This window comes from Lissotriton helveticus, chromosome 2_1 (genome assembly GCF_964261635.1).
Source record: "Lissotriton helveticus chromosome 2_1, aLisHel1.1, whole genome shotgun sequence".
Taxonomy (NCBI): Eukaryota; Metazoa; Chordata; class Amphibia; order Caudata; family Salamandridae; genus Lissotriton; species Lissotriton helveticus.
Window position 1 is genome coordinate 1008698149 of NC_136059.1, and position 21473 is coordinate 1008719621.

General features: G+C 43.5%; 1 protein-coding gene across 2 annotated transcripts in view; it reads left to right on the forward strand.

The window, feature by feature from the left end:
- The first annotated feature begins 1252 nt into the window (after positions 1-1252).
- Positions 1253-21473, forward strand: part of LOC144818407 (annexin A1-like) — a 206965-nt gene continuing 186744 nt past the window's right edge. The window contains exons 1-2 of one of the 2 annotated variants that reach the window (XM_078675780.1): positions 1253-1324; positions 20175-20257. In XM_078675780.1, coding sequence (XP_078531906.1) covers positions 20198-20257 — 60 coding nt within the window. In that variant the 5' untranslated portion in view covers positions 1253-1324; positions 20175-20197. Of the gene's footprint in view, positions 1326-20162; positions 20258-21473 lie in introns of both variants that reach the window. The other variant, XM_078675781.1, reaches the window with a different exon arrangement.

Sequence of the window (21473 nt, forward strand, 5' to 3'; positions counted from 1 at the left end):
TAATAGTAAGAAGAGAAATCATTACTCACATGCACACACACACACATCCACCTGCAATTCGTATCAAGGGAGTTTCACAGAGTGTGTTACCTAGCAAGTATCCTTCGCCAAATTCCCCCGCTGTCAGACGTGCGTAGATCCCACTGTTTTGGAAGATTTAGGATTCGTGGGTACTCCTGGGGTATTTGGCTACTAGGTCAGTGATCATGTACTTGGAATCACAGATCACCTGTACATTTATGGTGTGGGTGGACTTCCTGTTCCGATAAATGTACTCTGAGGCAGAAGGTGGGCATATTGGTATGTGGGTACCATCAATACAGCCAATTATGTGTGGGAAATGCACCATCTGATAAAAGTCTGTCTTTGTCCTTAGCAGTTCTGCATGCGTTGCAGGAAAGATTTTAGATTTTTCTTGAACATGGAGGGGTCATCGATGCTGCGTAGTTTAAGGGGGAGAGAATTCCACGCATCTGCCGCTTTGAAGGATAGAGAGCCGCCTCCAATCCTTGTTCGCCGAAAGTGAGGGATCGAAGTTAGGCACTGTGTGGCAGAATGCAGATCCAACAACAACTCCTTTGTGGAGTATAGTGACTAAACAGCTTCCTTAAATAGAGGGGCCCTGGGTCCTGAGTTGGAGGATGACTTCGCTGGGGTGAGAGTACAGGTGCTGAGACTATAAATTGAAGCTTGTCTCACAAATTATTTTTGTATAACCCCTGCTAATGGTGGCCAATGGAAATTGTCTATGTGTATTGTTTTTCAAATTTGGAGTAAGAATCTGCATGCATGCCATTTCATACCATAGAATAGGTAGAACTTGCTGATTCTGTAAAGTGTATGGGCTCAGTACACCTGTGAATACCAAAATGGTAGAAAGTTTAGGGATTTTGTCATTAGTTAGTTCTGTGAATCGGGACCCTAGATACCAGGCTCCATGAAAGTGGTAGTTTGAGCCTAATAGAATACAAAAATTATTATTGGATATTCTTCAGGTGGTGTCCTTGACAGATAGCTTACTTTAGTGCAAGACCAGATCGGTTTTCGGTAGTTTTCTGTCGCCGAGATGAATCCATTCAGCCAGCAGAACTGAGCTCAGATTGTTCTGAAATGTGAGTCCTTGAGCTCCCAGTCTTGTGCAAGCGGTGTCTGGTGATCCTTGTCTGACAAGTGAAGTCAGATGTGTAAAGTGGAAGGTATTTTGATCACGCCCTAGGTGTGGCTGCTTAATAAAAGTATAAAGATGCAAGCCTCGAGCACTCTTTATCCTGTTTGGCAGCTTCCAGTGTGGCGCTGAGCGATTTTACATTTCAATAGACCAGAGGTAAGTTGTATTTTCTACCATAGCTTTTAAAACATCAATACTGTTCCTGCTAACTCGACGATATTCTGCTATTATTCAAAGAAAAGGAAAGAGCACAGTACTGTGTTTTACAATACAACACACCATTGTTTTATTACTCAAATACACTTTTAATAACACATTTGACATCCCTACGGTGAACGTGCAGTTGTTCGCATTTGAAGAGACCAGTGCAACCTTGCAATTTATTTCTGTTGTTATATTTTTGTAGTTGTAAATGTAATGCCTGAAACCGCTTTAAACATGCAATGAACCCACATCTGTTGTGTGTCTTTATTTTTTTTTTAAAATGTGTTACGTTTCCTGTTGAAAGTCCTGTATTGTTAGCACAAGTGAAACAAAGAAAGTAATACATTTTGAGGCAAGTGTTTATTATAAATTAAAACAATGCCTGATGTTTCAGGTCCCTGTAATAACAGGTTTGAATACTCCTCCATTTTGTATATCAGAACAGATAGTTTTACTTTTCTATTCGACCTTGCCATACGATCATCATATAATGGTGTCTTCACGTTGTTCCGGAAAGATGTGCTGAAGAGTGTGCTTTTCCCGACATGTTTGTACTGAAAGCTTGTCAAAACACATCTTGAACAGGTTGTGCTTCTAAAGCAATGTGTTGTTTTGAGGTGCAATTTTCTTGGGGTCTAAAAACAGAACAGGCATAGAGATGCACGCCTAGCTATGTCTAAACCTCAGAGAAAAATTCTGAGGTAAAACCCGATCATAGACGGGACGTTATCATGGGGTCTTACCTCCGGATTTTCCCCCCAGAAGTTTCAGAGTGCCTACGGCATGGCATTTGGGTTACCGAAGAGTGCATTTCTACCTGCTCACCTACACCTACACGCGCTGTTGCCAAACATATCTTATGTCAGTTGATGTAGTTTGTGTCACCACATCTGTAACACAGAAAAACTGCATTTTTTGGGTGCTCTTTTTTTACAGTTTGTCCTCACCGTAGTTTCCAGGCTTCTATTTACTGTGACTCTGTTAATTCACAAAACCTGATTCTAGACTGTTTTTGCACATCTACGTTTAGCTTCCGTGTGCAAAAAGCACGAAGGTAGCTTCTTAGACACAATCTCGACCTTATGCCTGCAAATGGGATTTACTACCAGAGCAATCTGACATTCTGGTGGATTTTCTGAAACAGGAATTATAAAGTTGAGGATTGAACGCGGCCGCTCCCAAGCAAAGTGGGACATAGTAAACTCCCATACCGTAGATTTGTAAGTTTTCACATACCGGTTCCGTGTTTTTAAACCTATTTACACTCGTAAACGTGCACATGTTGTAATGGTGAGAGGATGTTAGAGCACTGTTAGTGATAAAACTAAAAAATAAAATGTGAACTTAAAAGAATAGGGCACTTGCTGAGATACAAACACTGACAGAGCAGGGCAGAACTTTAAACAGCTTATCGTTCAGTACCATAAAGAAGAAAGGACAAAGAGGCATTTTTTCACAGATATCAAACATTTATATATTGCCCAATGCATTTCATGGCCTGGCCTTACTTCAGGGGGCCACGTTCTCATGGGGATGGTGGGTACCACAATTAGGCAGCCAAGTGAAGTATTTGATACATGTACTGTCAACTTGTAGCTCTTCAGATTTTAAATTAATGAACCACCAACTTTTTGTTTTTTTTACAACAAGAGGCAATATCAGAGGGTGTGGTGACCACTCTACTGAGGATGGCTAATTCTGGCATCTTCCATGAGAAAGTAAAGTCTACTTCCCTCGGAGTGCCAATGTTCTTTTTAAGATTATGCTAATCATGAGCACAGTTTCAGATTGATATAAAATATCCAACCGCAGTGGAATTAATGTCCTTGTTATAAGTAGTGAAATATTAGATCAGGCAGGATTATGGTGTTTCTTTCTATTACTGGACTGTTGTCCACTTTTTGTCTTCAAATCATGAAGGTTTTCCCTGGAAGGATATCACAAACATCACTTCAGGGACCCTAGCAAAACCCTGCCCGACGTCTTGGGTAGAGTTTTTGGTTTGGTATAAAGAGCTTGTATGTGAGCAGTAGGCCTCTATTTCTGCTTTGCGCCAATCCTTCCTTGGATTGACTGTTTATTAATTCAAACCTCTGTTAAATAAGCCAATGTTGAAAAATGTCTTCAAACAAAATGATGTGTTTTGATTAATGTGTTGCCTTAATGTTACTACCTAATTTAACTCTTCAGGGTTCATATGGATAGAGTATAGCAATGCTATGATCTCTGTGTGGTGTTCTCATTCACATGAGGACTAACTATTGCACTTCTGTCCCTTATTGACTCACGTAGATGTGCTTTGTTTCTGGCTCCTTTGCATATTGCATCATAACAAGAGATAGCAGGGAGAAGCTTCACAGTGTCATAGTCTTTTTGTTCTAGCATTGGTGAGGCAGAATCTTGACTCGATGAAAGACCATAAATGGCCCTGATAAAAGAGACTGAGCACAACTTTTAAATTCACTATTAATCATTCTTGCAACATTTCCACTTAACTTTAATTAAAAATAACTTCAAACTTTGGTGGTTGCACCAGATGGATAACAATTTAAGAAGTATGGAAATACAAAAAGCGTTCTATTTATGTATCTAGGGTCAAAAATGTGCTCCTACTCCAGGCAACTTGGGATCTACTTTAAGGCCAAAGAGTCCTTACTCTGTAGTTATGAAGCATTGACAAATATGAGAGGATGGGGCATTGTTTTCATGCTCCCTCTAGAAAACATGAAGGATGACTGTTAATCTTTTATTTTTATCATTCTTGTAAGGCAGCAAAGAATTCCCTTAGAGGGTTGTCCATGTAGCAGGCTAGAGTGAACAGTTGACTCTAAGATGCGGTGCAGTTTCTACTTCTTTAGGATTGCAATATTAAGCCCGATTGCATTTGGATTCCTCCATGGGCCTCTCAGCAATCAAGTAAATTGTGCAAGGACTGGTCAAGTGTAAACTTGAGAGACTAAGCTATAATGAGTTATGGTAGAAATTTCAGCATTTATAAATGGCCGTTCTTTCATGAGGTACTATGAGTATGTACCAGTGAAGAGGAGAGATTTATCAATTAGATATGGAGGTGAGTGTTGAACAAGAAAGCCAGAAATGCACATGGAGAAAGCCATTCCTGTAGACCCTTAAGAAGCTAGTGGATGTTTAGTTTCTCTTTTGACTCTTTAAAATGATTTACTCAGTCCCTGACTGGTGTAAATCTCTGCCCAGTTCCAGGGCGGGTAAGGTCCGTATAAGAGTTTGAGAATGCTCATAAAAGGACGTTTTGCATCTTTTCGCATAGGTTTAAGACTGAGCACAAGTTAACACATCCAGAGCCAACCTGTAGTATGGTGTTTGCTCCTAATTAATATTACACTAACGTAGGGCAATATTGCGCAGAAGTAAATGGACTTAAAACTGCTACCTCAAATTTTATGAATGCCGAGAGGTTGTTAATCATGCTAACGTTGATGGTAAAAGTAATTGACAATTGAAAATAACGTTGTGAATTAGGCTCTTTTTGGTTTGTTAGGGACGTGTGTTTATATGTGATGCAAGGATGATGTATAACATTAGGGGGTATATTCACGGGAAAGTGGCGGTGAGAGGCGTGAGCCTCCTTGGCCTAAAGCCTCTCACCACTTCAGAAGCGCCAGGATGCACCCTATTCTCAAGAATGTGGTGCAGCCTGATGTTTCCCCACGGCGCTAATTCTCACAACTTAACACCAACGCAGGAACCCTTGCACCAGAGTGCAAGGGTGCCTGCAAGCGGGGAGGTATATTTATGTTCAGGAAGGTGCCCCTTCCTGCACATAAAAAAACCTAAAATGCTGCTTCATGCAGTACACATGAGTTAAAAAACTGCACTTTTTTTAAAAACTCGTTTTATTATAACTATAATCAAGGCACGTGTTGGTCAAATAGTACATACAGACAATCAATTCTGACATTATCGGCATTATGGCAGTGTTCGTAAAGATGGCATACACAGTATAGCAGAGTACAGTATTCCCCTGAGGAACTCTACATCCCCCCATCATTGTCGTCTTCCGACTCCCCTTCCTGCTGTGTCTTTGGTGGCTCACAAATGTACCCCCTGAATTTTTTCCAAGCCCCCCATACCCTGTTCCACTTCTGAGGACAGCCTCGATTAATAAATGCTGCTTTCTCAGCCACCATGGGCGTGTCTAGATCCCCACACCATGCAGTGAGCGTTGGCGACTCTCCCGCACCCCATTTTTTAGCCATATTGCGCTTCTCTACCATTATTCCCAGTGTGGCCCACGTCTGCGCCATTCGTGTTAGATCGTTTGGTTCCCACACATTCAGTAAGCACCGTCGAGGCTCAGGCGTCAATGAAACTTCCACCGTCGGTGTTATGGTCCTCATTACTTTCACCCAATACTCCGTGTTCTTCAGACATTCCCACACAGTGTGAAAGAACGTAGCCTCCTCCCCACATCGTCTTAAACAGTACGGGTGCAATGCTGTCCCTATTTTATGTAGGGTGTGTCTCGTGTAATAAGTTCTATGTACATTTTTTAGCTGCACTAGTTTGAGTCTTGAGGGTATGCCCACGTCCCGCGGTGAGGCTGTCGCCTCCTGCCATTCGGAGTCCTCGAAGTCCCACACATTTATCGAATCCTTTGTAATTACGAAGGCCACCCAGACGTTGTGTGTCCCATAGAGGGGTAAGCTGGGTTATTGTTCCCTTCCAGCCTAACTTAGCGTGTGCTTCATGCCATATGTGGACCGTCTGCCTTGTGTGACCTACTACCGCTGGTGTACGCTTCCTGTTATAGAGTACCCACATCATGCCTTCAACTCCCATCCTGCTCCTATCTGTCTTAAAAGCTGGGTCTGTCTGTGTGGCATGTATCCACTGGTTGACTACCTTCAGTTGGGCCACCCAATAATATTGCTGTATGTTGGGGAATGCAATGCCGCCATCGTACCACCCTGTAGTCAATTTGTGCTGAGCTATGCACGCAGGTCTGTGCCCTCAAAGCAGCCCGGAAACCTGAGCCGCTATTTTTTTTAAATAGTCCAATGGCAGTGGGTGCGGGGTATTTTCCAACACGTATAGGAAACGAGGCAGCGCCATCATTTTAAAGAGCGCGGCCTTTCCCAACAATTTTAACGGAAGGGTCCCCCAGTGAGCTGCATCCCTTTTTAGGCGTTCCAGGGGGGGAGTTAGATTCCTTTTCATAAACTCGCCCGGGTCCCTTGTGATATAGATACCTAAATATTTAAAGGCGTCTCCAGAGATCTGCAGCGGTCAATTCTCTGGGAGCTGCGGCGGTGGACCATGGAGCACAATAGTATCAATTTTGACCAGCTTATTGTGTACCCTGAAGCTCGCTCATAAAGTTCACATATATTCAGGAGTACCAGAATGGACCGCTTAGGGGAGACCGGGTAGAGTAAAACGACATCCGCATATAGCGAGATGCGGTCTTCCCATTCTTCCGTCCACTTAATACTTCGGATCATTGCCTCCCATCTGATCCACGCCGCCAGCGGTTCCGACACTAGAGCGAAAAGCAGCTGTGACGGCGGGCACCCCTGATGTGTGCCCCGGGTCAATGGAAAGTTGTGGGATATATAGCCTTCACGTGCGCCATTGGCCTTTTTGTACAGGAGACACACCCAAGCGCAGAACTTTGGGCCGAACCCAAGTGCTGCAGCACAGCGAACAAGAAGGGCCATTCCACCATATCGAACGCCATGCGAGCATCCAACAACAGGAGAACAGCCGGCTCTTGGAGATAGGGCTTGTGGGCCAGTACTTAATGCAAACCTTTCAAGTTTAATGCTGTATTTCTGTTGGGCATGAACCCAGGCTGATCCGGGTGGATCAGGATAGTGAGGTGTGGGGTCAACCGGATCGCAAGGAGTTTTGCTAGAATTTTGGCCTCGGCGTTTGTTAAGGATATGAGGTGATAGGAGGCACAGTCTTCCGGTGGCTTCCCCGGCTTCGGGATCATCACCACAGTGGCGAGACGTTAGTCCAGTGTGAGCTCACCTGTCTCTAGACTATCAAGAAACATATCCAACATATATGGGGCCACTATACCCGCCGTCCTTTTATAAAGTTCTACGGGGAAGCCGTTAGGTCCCACCGCCTTCCCAGATCGCCACCTGCAGCTCGTCAGTTGTGAGGTCTGCCTCCAGTTCAGGGGCCGCCTCCGGTGTAAGTTTTGGCATAGCGAAATCTTTTATATGGGTCAGTGCTCCTTCTTCAGTCATCTCTGACAGAGATGTGTTGACTTGTTGGAAGTGTAGTGCTAACATATGTACTATCGCTGGCCGGTCACTTGTTACTGCAGCCTTGCCCGTCGGTCGCTGCGCTATCCACTGTTTGTCTCATAATTTTTTGTCTAGCCATGCCAGTAGCTTCCCAGCTTTATCGCCGGTCTCATATATCTTATGTTGTGTGGCTGTTAGTTTGAGTTTGGTCCTTTCCCTAAGGTAGTCCTTATGCAATTGTTGTTTAAGGGGCAAGCATTGGGTCGTGGCCCGTGTTGGATTGCGAGAGTGTTGGGCGTGGGCCACCTGTAACTCCGTCTCTATGGTAATGAGCTCCTGCTGCTGGTCCCGCCTATGCCCTGTAATAGATGCAATTGCCTATCCCTTTAGAATGGCCCTATAGACCTCCCATAAGATGGTCGGAGAGTGGACCGACAAAGCATTTTCCTGGAAGTAGCGATGTGTTGTAGAGACTATGGCTTTCTTAATCTTGGGAACCTTCAGGTAGCCAGGGAATATGGGAAATATACGTTGTTGCCCCCTATGGTGATATGTGTATGTTAACAGTATCGGTGAGTGGTCTGAGATGCCTCTAGGTCTGATCACAATCTTGTCTACGTGCTTCAAACTATCCGAAGATGTAAAGTAGTCTATTCTAGATAAACTGTTATGCACCCCCGAATGAAAAGTAAATTGGGGCTCCTTGGGATGGTGATGCCTCCATACATCTGTAAGCCCTAGGGCACCCAGAAAGCTCCCAAGATGTGATGCCGTCAGTGTCCGCTCCCTCGCGGGATGCCTATCCAAGGACCCATCTAACGTCGCATTGAAGACCCCTCCAATCAGCAATTTCCTTTCTGGGAGATCAAGGAGAAAGTCACTGAGGGCTGGTAGGGTGATTGCATGCAATGCTGGAGGAACATAAACAGTCCCTATATTGATAGGGTGTCCTTTCCACTGCCCAATAATTACAGCAAAGTAGCCACCTGTGTCCGTCTTTGCCTTATGTATAATGAGTGGCATTTGTTTCCAAACTAGTATACCCACTCCTTTAGAATCTGAGGAAAACTCAGAGTGGGCTACCATTTTAAATCCCAATCTGTCCAATGCCTTACAGGAGGCACCAGTGAGGTGCGTCTCGTGCAGCAGGACAACTGCTGGGGAACTTCTTTTAAGGCACTACAGGACCAGACCCTTTTAATTTCATTCCCGAGACCGTGCACATTCCATGTAACCAATGTTAGGGAAGCCATCCGTGTATTTGGGGACTGCCCTAGTTCAGATGACTGTGAGTTTGCCATTGCCATCGTTGTGAGTGTACCTCACTGGTGTGACGGATTCCGATGAGCATCGCCCTCGCCGACTCATGTCTAGAAAGGTGTCATACACATGTGCCTGTGTGGTGCATTCTAACCGGAGCAAACATAACCAAAACAATATATCCCCACCCTCCACCCCCCTCCCTGCCTCCTTGCTGACAGAGTCAGAACTACCCGCCACCCCAACAATGCAGACTGCTCAATATCCTCTCCCATAACAGTACTTGCATTTCGGGGGTGAGGAGTCCAGGGAATGTTGTAGTCCACCCCCTCCTTGAAGATGAATGTACAATTGAGTCTCGCCGCAGTAGAATGGCCAGCCATTTCACCCCTGAACCTGGGCCTGCCCCCCATCCTTGGAAGGCTGTCACATTACTCAGTCACCCAATGGCGGCGTGTCCCATGTTCTGTTGCTGGCAAATCCTGCACGGTCTCCGTGAGGACAGCGAGGTCCGTTCGTGCGATGTCCACAACATCACTCTTCAGCTTCCGATCTGTGCGCGATGTCATCTTCCCACTCTTGTCTATGTTCCTCGGGGTCTTCCTCCGTCTTCCGCTGTTGCTGTCTCCTCCCCGATCGTCTGGACCCCCCCACCTGCCCCCATCCCTCAAGCCAGTCGTGGGCCTCCTCGGGTTTGTCTAAGAACCAGGTTTTCCCGTCCGCCACTACTCGTAACTTTGCAGGAAACAGCATGGAGTAAGCCAGTTCTCTGTGACGCAGTTCTTTCTTAACTTCAAAGAAGCTCCTGCGGCGTTTAGAAACTGCCGCCGTGAAGTCTGGGAAGAAGGATATCACTGAGTTATGAATGAGAATCGGTGGGGCCACTCTCGCAATTTGAAGTATTTCATCCCTGTCGCGGAAATTAAAAATTTGTGCCAGGAGAGACCTGGGTGGCGCCTCGGGCTTGGGCTTACCCCCTGGCACCCTATATGCTCTTTCCCCTGAGAAAAAGGTGGAGAGTCCCCAAGGCTGGAGTCTGGTCTGTATGAGTTCTTCAACGTAGAGGTAGATGGCCGGGCCCCCTTCACTTTCTGGAATGCCCGTAAGTTCGGTATTATTGCAGCGGGAGCGCCCCTCCTGGTCATCTAGCTTAGCCACCAATATTCTGTTTTCTGCCTCCAGGTGCCCGACTTTTTAATCAGTGTGGCCGTATCCCTGGACAGAGTCTTCATCACTTGTTCCACCTCTGTGACCCTCACTGTCATTTTCTGAGAATCTGCCCGTAGGAAAGGCACATCTGTAGAAATGGTGCCCACCATCGAATGCACACTTGTGAGAGCCACCATAATGTCATCTAGCGTCACTTTACTCGCCCCCTCACCTTCTGGGGCCTTATCCTGCATTTCTTTGCATTCAGGCAGCGCCGGAAAGTCTCTAGCAAATGCATACTTGTCTAGTTTGCCCTGGGTTGTCGTGCGTGGGCCCCTGCCCCCATTCTTGTCCAGGGAACTTTACGCCGGCTGGTAGTCGCCGCCGCCAGCTACGGGATTTCCTCCATGCGCGGCCTGTCGGTTTTCCCACCGTGCAGGTAGCTGGGAGGTATACTGGGGCTGAGGGCCGATGGTGGCATGCCTAAAGGACACACCAGCACCAGAGGGGCACCCCGCAGAGTCAAATTTCCACCATCTGCCACTTTGTGTCAATGATGAGACAATACCCGTGCCCAGGAGATGTCTGTATAGGGGGTTAAAGTAGTAACAGGCTCTGGTTGCAGATGCAGGTGGTATCCCCCGGGGTACGCTGCCCCCTGCACAGGATAATGTAAGAATGGCGCTATCCTCATACGTGCAGCACTTTAAGATTCTGGGGCCTTCTTCTGGATTAATGCCTATATCAATGTCTCATAGGGTGGCAATTGCACGTGGGGTCGTGATAGATGGAGGGCCGAGTCTCTGTCGGGAAATCCAGGCCCTAGATCATTTCAGGTGGGTGCTTTTGTGTGTGTAGGTCCCTCCCGCTCTCTTCACCTCCCCCTTCCTCCTCGGCAGTCTGCACTTGGAGCCGGGCCTCGCTCACCTCCTGATGGGCTCCTCACAGGTCCCTGCAGCAGTCGGCAGCCTGACCGCTCCTTCTTCCAGACACACCAGAGCAGCCAAACCAACAATCACGTGCGGGCCTGCGTCGCGGACGTCCCTCCGCCACTCGGTGTCTGCGCTGTTTCTCGGGGGGGAAGCCCCCACTCTCCGCAGTCTGCGCCCGACAGCGCTGCTCAGCCCCAATTTTGCTCCGTCTGATCCAGGCCCTGTGCCAGTCAGTCCAGCCGCCGATCGTTCCCCGCCTGGGCCCGACTTCAGGACAGTCCCTGGCTTCAACCTCAGGAGTAGGCAGCGCCGCCTCTCTCGATCTTTCCGGTGTTCTGGTGGGCACACATGCTCAGGGAGGATATCGCTGGAATCACTGCAGGTTCTGCTTACTGTTGAGCGCCTGCAAGGTACGATTTGTGCTCAGATTATTAATCGGATTGATTGGGGACTCTACCCTTGCCACGGAGCTCCTCTAGGCTGCGGCCATTTTAGTCTGCAGCAAGCCACGCCCTGACAAAACTGCATTTTTTAAAAGGTTTGTTTATGTACAGGAAGAGAAATCTTCCTGTACATAAACAAACCATGGCATTTTGCTACTTCTATGTGTGCTGCACAAGGCAGCACACATGGAAATAGCAAAAACTAGGAGAAATTAAGCATTCCTCCTTGTTTCGCCACCTTAAGAACAGAATTTTTCTGATTTTAAGTTCAGCATTGCCACCTATTACCTTGATAATAGATGTCAGCTTCGAATTCAATGAGTGTTGCTGAGGTACACCCACCGCAACAACCACTGCATACCCCCTTTCACGCTACGGGAAAAAGTGATGTTCCTGTGGTGATAGGGGCTTGAGAATATGCCCCTATGTTTTTAAACACGGTCACTCATTAAGACGACTCTAGGCAGCTAACACTCACATGCTTAAAATGAATCATTTAACTTAATTTCAAGCAAATAGAACTAGTCAGTGCTCATACTGTGAGACAGTAGAAGCATGTTCACTCAGGGATGGAAATGGAAGGCTTTGTCAGTTACTGCCTCTTTTTTAAAAACAAATATTTTGACGTTCACACCCACAGAAGAATGAAGGTGAATTTTGATCAGTAGCATATTACTTGAGACACAATAGATCTAAAACTGTAGATTGCATATATGTGCCCCACCCTGTCTGAGTCACAGGAAACTAATGAAAATTGGCAGTTGTAAACACGCCTGCAAAGACAAGACAAGGCAAACATTACCCAGCAGTATTCATGTTGAGACATTTAATGGAATTTAGAGTCTCTGCTTTCCCTTCATACTGACTGCGGATGATTTAAATTGGTACTGTGGGCTAGATTCTGGGCTTTTAAGAGGTTTTGGACCTTCTAAAGCTAGATCATATCTCCCAACAAGAAGCAACTAAACATTTGTTAGATTAAGTACATGTCCAAGAAAGGGTTAAGTTCTGTACTTTTCTCCTGATTTGTAAGTGTTTCAAACGTCATCCCCCATTATAGTATTCGGGTACAGATCAGCCACTATGCCACTGACTATTACTCCACTCATCTAATAATCTATTTGTAGTAACCGTAAATGTTTTCACTCCTTTTTGGTGTGGCCAGACACAGTTTTAGCTACTTCAAAGTCTTTGTTAACATAAAAACAATTAAAGTACATTAAAAATACAGAATAATTAGAAAAAGGGGGATTGGGTCAGCCTTCTTCACCTATTGTATGGTTGGAAGCGGCAGACATATTTTGAAACATTCTTCAGGAGAGACATTTGGTAGTGAAAGTGCCGGTCAATGACACGTGGACTTTGCCTGGTTATGGAATCTCAAGCTGGCATACAGTTGCAAGAGTTTTGAGAGGGCAATCCAGCAAACTCAGTTCTGTTGTTTTCTGATTAGCATGATGGTGACCAATTGCCCCCTTCATTTACTATTGACATTTTGAGTCATTCCAAGGGGTTCAATTAGGTCAGCTCCTATTTTGAAAGTTTCAGTGTGATTCATCGAGCGGAGGCCGAGAAAAAAAGGGGGTCACAAAACAGGTTTTCTCCATGTTAATTTCCATAGGCAACTTTAGACAAAGCTACAGCCCGAACTGCTGAACGGAACTAAACCAAATTTGGCAAGAGGGTAGGTCTTGGTTCAGAAAGCGTTCTAATTTTTAAATGGTGTAAATCCATTCAGTAGTTCATGAGAAATTCAAAAATAATATTGTTATCTGGTGACCAAGTAGGATTTGTGAACCCTCCCGACTACGAGATTCATGCCGATTGGCTGCCAACACTCCAAACAAAGAAGTGCTAGCAGCCATCTTGTGACTCGGTAAAGAGTCAGAATAAAAAATAAAAAAGCTGAAATAAATATAAAAACAAGCAAAGGGGTATGGTAAAAACACTCTGACCCCCGAGGCCTGCTCAGGGGGTCCCACAAGGAACATCAGGGCCCAAAAAAACATTAAAAAAAATGTTTTTGCCCTGAATTCCGCTGGGTGTGCGAACCAGGCCAGAAAAAAAAAATGAAGCACGGCTCCCTTGCTTCATTGCTTTGAGGCCATAGGTGGGCCAGGTCCCAGGTGCAATGTGCCATATGTATGCGAGGGTGGCGCAGGCCCGTGCAGCCCCGGGGACTGCCACCTCCCAGGGCTTTATTTATTACACGCAGGGGCACGCAGCCCTCTGTAGCCCCGGGGACCATCACCTCCCGAGGGCTTTATTAATTATGAGAAGGGGGAGTTGCGGGCCCCCCAAAGCCCCGGGGACCGCCACCTCCCCATTGCTTTCTTCACTTTTGTCTAAAATTCTAATTTCTCCATCTTCCCTTCCCTGTTGGCTTCTGTGTCCTCAATTCTGGTATCGCTCCGACCTTCTTCAATCTTCTCTCTTCACTTCCCTTTCACCCAACTTCTTTACCTATTTCACCATTCTACTGTAATTTCCTCATTTTCCTCATTGTCTCTATTTTATTTTTCACCTATCCTAAACACATTCGTCCCTTTACTCCCCAACCATTCAATGCACCCATTCATGTACATTTTTCCTGCCTCTGTGCCATTCTTCTTAGATTCTTAATCACCCCTCCGCTGATTCACAGTATACATAGGGTTATAGGCTGGAAACAGTGGGTTTGCCAATGCTTCTTTAAATTTGATGTTGTTACTTAGGTGCGTCCTTTTCAAGTGCAGAAATTATATGAGGTTATGTGAGTAACATCGTAAGTCAACAGTTGGACGGATGAGTGAGTGCATTGATTATCTTAAGCCTTTTCTTGTAAGTAATCCAATAGGTATGACCTGTCTACATCCATCCAGGTACTCACTCAACAATTAATCTACTCACCCATGCGTTCAGCCATCCACACATGCATTGTAACCTACTCATTTATTAATGTACTTACTCATCCATCCAACCGTAAACTTATTCTCACAATCACAAACTAACCAACCAGTGGGGAAGCCCTTTCACTTATAAAACAACCAAACAAATTTATTTTTCTAATACTTTTTCCAATGTGGATCCTGTTGTTATTACATGGACAATCTATGAAACAGGACTCCTATTCAGATTTGTTTTGCTCAAGCCTAGTCATATATAGTGGACTTTTTTTAATGATGTTACTTTCTTAGCTACTTTAATTCATGCATTACTTGAAGTGGTCGACATGGAATTGAGTGTAATCAAATGTGGGACTTTTAATAATTGAGGTACGTTAAGAAAATGATTAGTTATTACAAAGAAGTCTACGAATTTTCAAAGGGTAATCTATGAGAAAATAAAACTGCTACATTGCACTTTGCTTGTTAGTATCTATTCAAGCAGATAGGCAAGGAGGAGATCAAAATTTGACTCCTCAACTGTTTTCTTTGCAAGGACCAAGCCTAAACCTGCAGGGTTCTACTGCATTGTAGCAATTGGAAAATAAACTATGTCAAATCGGTTAAGCCAATGTGTATCCCAAAATTGTTAAACAAGGAAGCATTTCTAATTGTGTAAATCTAGAATATATCCATTTATACTTGCATAATTACTTTATAATTGTGTATTTATAGTTTAAAGGAAATTATTTTTAGGACAAAAATGTTTCTCATCTATGAAGTAGCTACATAAGTAAGGAGAAAGCAAGGCAAATTTATGCGTATGAAATTGATTTTCTATTTGTGTTTTGTAAAATATTTGTGATGCCAAACTACTTCTGGGAAACTGTTACTGCTGTAGCTTCCCAAAAGTACAACTGGAATTTTCTGCAAATTCCGAAATGATTGGAAATTTACTTCAAACTTAGGCATACATTTGTCAGAGTATATGTTGAAATTTCTCCTCATGAATAAAACCTTTTCCCACACTTCCATAACTGATTTAAAGGCGTTCTCTCAAAGTTTCTTCCTGTGACGTTCCTGACATCTTCAACATCTACATGAAGCCTCTTGGTGCTCTACTCACAGAAACTTCATTAAGATTCTCTGATATGCTGATTATATACAACTCTACTCAAAAGTTTCCTCTGCTTCACATATCCACCACCTCTAACACTGCCTGCACATTATCATGACCTGGATTTCCATCGCTCACCTGAAACTTAACCCAACCAAGACGGAATTCCTGTTATTTGCCAAGAGCAACAAACAAGAAACACTGCAAACCTTGCTCAACAGAATTACTCTTTACAGCTTCAAACCCCAACTTTCATTGAATGCCAAGTCAACTTAATTCACTCTGGACTCCAATCCCACCCTGTGGGAGCAGGAATACATTCCCCAAAAAGCAAAGCTCTCTCTTCTGCAGGAATTGAAATGGTTTGTTCCCGGAAGCACTTCAGAGCTACAGTTTAAGCTTGCATACTCTTGCATATACATTGAGGTAACTTGCTACTCTATGGCCTCCCAGACTCCAAACTAGCACTACTTTAGGGCATCCTACACACAATGGGCCTCATTTATGAGGCCGTGCGTCACTTTTACGCCGCTGGTGCGTCACTTTTTGTGACGCACCAGCAGAGCAAATAATGTGCCTTGTTGCACCATATTTACAAAGTGACGCATCTAGGTAGATGCGTCACTTTGTAAACCCTTGCGCCACATTATACCTGCGCCAGGTATAATGTATGCACGGGGGCGTATTGACGCAAGGAAGAGTCGTAGAAGTGACGCAGTGAAATCCATGAGATTTCACTGCGTCACTTTCAGGACGCCGTTGCGTCAAAATCTTGCGCCTGCCTCACAGCAGGCGTAAGACTGACGCATGCACTTTCACATGGGCCTTGCCAAATGTGAAAGGGAGCATTGCTGGAGTTGCGTCACTTTTGTGACACACTCCAGCAATGCGTCACTTTTGCGCTTACAGATACGTCAGAAATACTGACGTATCTGTAACTCCTTGCGACATGATGCGTCATACATTAAATATGACGCATCATTGGTGTCGCAAGGAGTGCGCAGTGAAAAGTGACGCATCGCTGTTTTCACGCAGCGATGCGTCACTTTCATAAATGAGGCCTCATGTTTTGTCTCATCTAGGGCATGAAGAAATATGATCACATCAGCCCAATCCAGACGGAAGTCCATTGGCTCCCTTTGCTTGACCTCATTATGTTCAAAACCAGTTGCATCACATTAAGGAACAATCGCGATAAGCCCTTGATTACGCTAAATTTTACTCCTTGCCTTCCCTGCTAAATTTAAATCAGATGGCATTTTTATAGCCTGTTAAAGTGCTTGAGGGAAATAAAATATATCAAAGTTATACTTCCAATTTGTTCATGCTTCTAAAGGACCACAGACTCCGACTTTCAGTTTTGTGAATTTATTATAAGGCCAAAAATAATTGAATATAAACACACCTCAATATCAGAGTATACAGATACATGAAAAATCGATGCAGATCCAAATCTACGAATATAATTCATTTGGCACAAAAGGCATAATATAATGAACTCCAAAATCAGTACACAACAAAGTATAGAAGCCGAGTTCATTTCTCTTTTTATTTGAGAGAAGAAAACAGAAGTATCTTCCCCTACTCTACTCTAGATGAGAGTCCTACCTAATTTTCCATCATCCTATCCCAAAGGTGTCAGCAGGTGTTGACTTCCTAAGAAGTACTCATGTCAAATGGGTCTGATAGCTTAACGCTACGGAGCTCACTCTAAGATGCTCCTTCTCCACCAAAATAAGCTGAAGTCTCCCGAATCTGTCCCTGTGCATCATACAAAAAGACAATGTTCATCCCACAATACGTCACTAGGTGAACTTTTTCATTTGCAACATTTTGCAGTAACTTTTCACAGAAGCTTTAATTAAGGCAACTTTTTCTTCCAGTGGCCTTGGTTCTCAGATAGGCCAGGCACAGAAAGCGTCCTCCCTTCTCGCCTTTCAGACTTCTTCAAAGACATTCCCTGTATCTCCTTAAATCTAAGAATAACAAGGTTGAATTCCTGCACCTCCAGTAGGATGAGAACACACTGTCTTCGAGCACAAAAAGGATTCATTCAAAGACAATTCTTGAGCTATCAAGTAGAAACAAAACTCACAACAACTGGCTGTTTAGGCCTACAATGCAGGCAACTTAAACTAAGCACAAATTACGTTGCAAGAGTAATATTTATTCCTGCACAATACACATACAGGCATTATACTTTTCTTCAATACATACAATGCTAATTTAACTTTGAATAATTGCATTTTAATAATCATGAAACACTCCAAACGAAACAAAATACGCGTGAGTGCGTTTAAATCATGAGTATAGTGCACCCATACAATTTAGAGAGCTGTAAGCTCTCTATCACCATCCTGATTATCTTGCAGACTAGATCACCATCTCTACTGGTTCTTAGCACACCCGCAACCAGAAGTTTATAAGACTACAGACTAAGAAGTGTAAACATTTTAAAACAAGGCAGCCTTTCATTTCCATCTATGAACCCAGGATCTGGAAAATCCCTGTACCCATCATGACTGCCCCAAACGCTGCCCCAAAGTAGAACAGAGTTTAAGATGCACCTCTTCGAATAATGCTACATTACCATTAACATTCCTCAAACCAGCTACCTCACATATCACATGTTTACTTTATGCTTGTCTGTGACCCTATACAGAGGTCCACTGCCTTTTGTCTATGCTCACACTATAGAAATATCACATGCATACTTACATACAAGTACATTTCCACCTGTACACAGATTTACTCCTACCTTCAGTAAGAGCAAAACGTAGACAGATCTGGACTAAGTTTTTACCTATGTCCCAAGGCATCACAATCCTGAACAGGGGTACTTTGGGGAGCTCATAAAATGAGACTTTTGTACAACTATGTTCAGCTTATGTGTGTAAATGGCTTTGTGTATTAGACTCGGTATACTTGCCTTGTACTCCTCCTAATGGGCTCCCTTAAGGTCTTGTCTATGGATTAAATGTCCTTTATTGAAGATATGTAATTTGCCTTCAACCTGCTATACGATACTGTGGATTACTGATATTGTAAATGGTAGTCGTGCTTGTCGGAGACCACGGGCATTATTCCTTTTCATGATGCATTTCAATCATCTTTTCAAGCAAAGTAATTGTGAGGAGACTGCATTGCTTATTATTTATTGTTTTTTACATGCAACGTATTCTATGTGTACTTCCTTCTAGTGCATAGGTGATGTGGTAGCCTCAGAGGGTGTGTTATCTTTTTATGAGTTGTGTATAAGTAATCCTGCTCTGATGGAAAATAGGAATATCCTCATCAACTGCAGCAAGCATTTCATGCCATTCAGTTGTGGGCACTCTGCCATACTGGTGTGCAAATGAAAGACTTATAGAGCCACAATAGTGATTTGCATGGTGCGTGATATTGGTCCCCTGACCACCTTCTAGCAACCTGAATGGTGGGCAAAAATGTGCAATGCATTCTTTAATACTTGGGTGCAATTTCATTGGCTTTGTGTAGGTTGTAGTCTAATCATTCTTCCATTTTTTGGTCAGCATTTTCCTTGTTAAGAGGATGTGACAATGCTGCTACATGACGTGGCGCTTTTCTGTGTATGATATGTATGTGATTGTTTGTGTATGAATCTGACTGTACAAAAGGTGTGTCTGAGTGAATGGATTTTGTGCCCCCCCTTTTTTCGAAATTATGTTTTGCGTGTCCTAGCTTTTACACTGTTTGTCTGTACAAAAAAACTCTAATGATATATTTTTTTACTGACTAAATGAAATCAATGCTCCATGAAATCTATAATGAAAAAAATGAATAATAAAAAAGTATTTTCTGAATAAACATCCTTCCTGTTGGTGTTGCTGTGGGTTGAGCTGAATGTATGATTAGATGTTTTGCTCTTTAGATATTTAGGGAACACCCCTTTCATGTTGCTCCTTAGCTACATGACGTGTGCACAGAACATCGAATATTCTGTTCATGTGGTGGTGTCACTTTGCCATGGTTGCCTTCATTTCTAAATATTTAATTTATTTTGGGCAAATAGTATAAAAGCGTGATTCGTTCTCAGTCAATCAGTTTTCATGCTGTATTATGTTTTTGCTTGGATAGGCAATGGCAAGTTCCAGTTAACATGGGGTGCTTAGAATGTTTCTACCAGAGGAGCGTCACCCCACTGCTTTCTCGCAGTTTGAGAAAGCCAAGCATAAAATGATAATACCTTTTGATTATTAACATTTTCTGATACTTTGCACATTGCGGGTGGGTGGGCGGAGCTGCCCGGGCAGGGCAGGAGTGGCTTACCAACTCCTAAGTGTACATAGACTGTTTAGTCAACCCTCTCGGGCAGCCCACACCAGTCATGCACACTCTGCACTTTTCCATGCAGGCTGCATTGCAGCCCACATGGAGAACGCCATCCCCTACAGCCCCGGCTGGGTGGTGTCATGACCAATTGGGTCAGGGGTGGGGAGCGAGGCTGCCTGCTTCTTGATCATGTCGGAGGCACGAGAGCAGGAGTAGTGAAGAGGCGGTGCCTGGGCTGGCAGAAAAATAGGTTTTAATTGATTTTACATTTTATTATTAACCCCCCAGCGAGACCCCACAAAACTGAGCCATGCTGGCTGCTACTGGTTTCACCTACTAGCTAAGTACCTCTACCAACCACCTTCTGTAGGTGTAGAGGTGGAGGCAATAATTCACAGACCTTCAAGAAGAGTTCAAGCAACATAGAAACAAACCAGATTGAGATTAGAACCACTGCCCAATTTATTTTGCCTCCTAATCTGGATCTTTTTGAATTCTTCTCTTCCAGGGCTTCGACTTCAACAACGAAAAATGTCAGGAATTGTTCAACAAATGCTTATGGCTTTGGAGTCTCACCAGAGGAGGACACAAGTAAGATTCACAGATTAATAAATATGTGTGCTTTATCTGCCCTTTGATAGTAATGTTCATGTGCTATTTTTTTTTTCCTTAAAAACGCTCACAGCACACTGCACTAGGCTATGGCATTTGGATAAAACTCTGCTCATAACTTGCAAACCGCCGTTTTATCCCTCGACTCTAACAGCCATTTAATCCTCTCCTATAATGATATATAAATGCACAATAACAAAAATGAGACCACAACATAATTACAATATATGAGGCTATTGCTTGTTTCTCATTTCGTATAATACATATTTGTCAAGTTAAACAAAATAAAAATTCTGACACCCAAAAGTTAAACTCCTTCGTCAGAATCTTTTTTTGTGTGTATCTCCTGATTTCCTTTAAGAGCAGTGTCTAAAACAAGAAAATTGCTTGTGCAAATACGGGCATGATGTCTATATGTTTTACATTTAGAATTTCCATTTCGAATATTCAGTGTACTGTATTTAATTTCCATTTAGAATATTCAGTGTGCTGTATTTAATTACTATTTAGAATATTCAGCGTACCGTGTTTATGTTTCAAATATAATTATTTTTGAAGTGATTGCTATCACCTTGATTTGCCCTTGCTCATGACTTTTTGTTTGGCATGAATTTGTTAGAGCGCCCAAAGCACACTTCATACCGTCTGTCTAAATTCTCCGTAATTTGCTGTCTTCTCCCTTCCTTCTTTGTAAGTACATAGAAGTACAAAATACGCATTTCTGACCTCTCTTTCTAATCACCTCAGCAGCTCATCTGGTCTTTCCTTTGATGTACTCTCCGTTTATCTCTTCTCAGACCTTTTACTCCATTAATTTACTTTTTCATTTTTATCTTCACTTGTTTCATGTAAAATAAACAGTTATAAGGAACTTATGCACTTGTCTCACTTGCTTCACTTTTCTGTTTCATAATTCTCATCTGACTCTCCTTTCACCGAGAAATACCGTTTGAATTGGAGTTAAATGTGCTGCCTTGGAATCATCATCAATCGTCAACTATTCTATGCCTGTTTTTTCAACACAGTCCCTCCATCCTTTGTTCAAATACGTGTCTTTTTAGCAACAATTCTGTTTTATAGTCTTTGTATGAGAGTGCTTCACTCTTTGCATGTGAGTGAGACCTCCTGCTAAGCCCATTCTCTATTCTCCTCATATCTGTGTTACCCTTACCCTTATTTCCTGAGCATTTCTGAC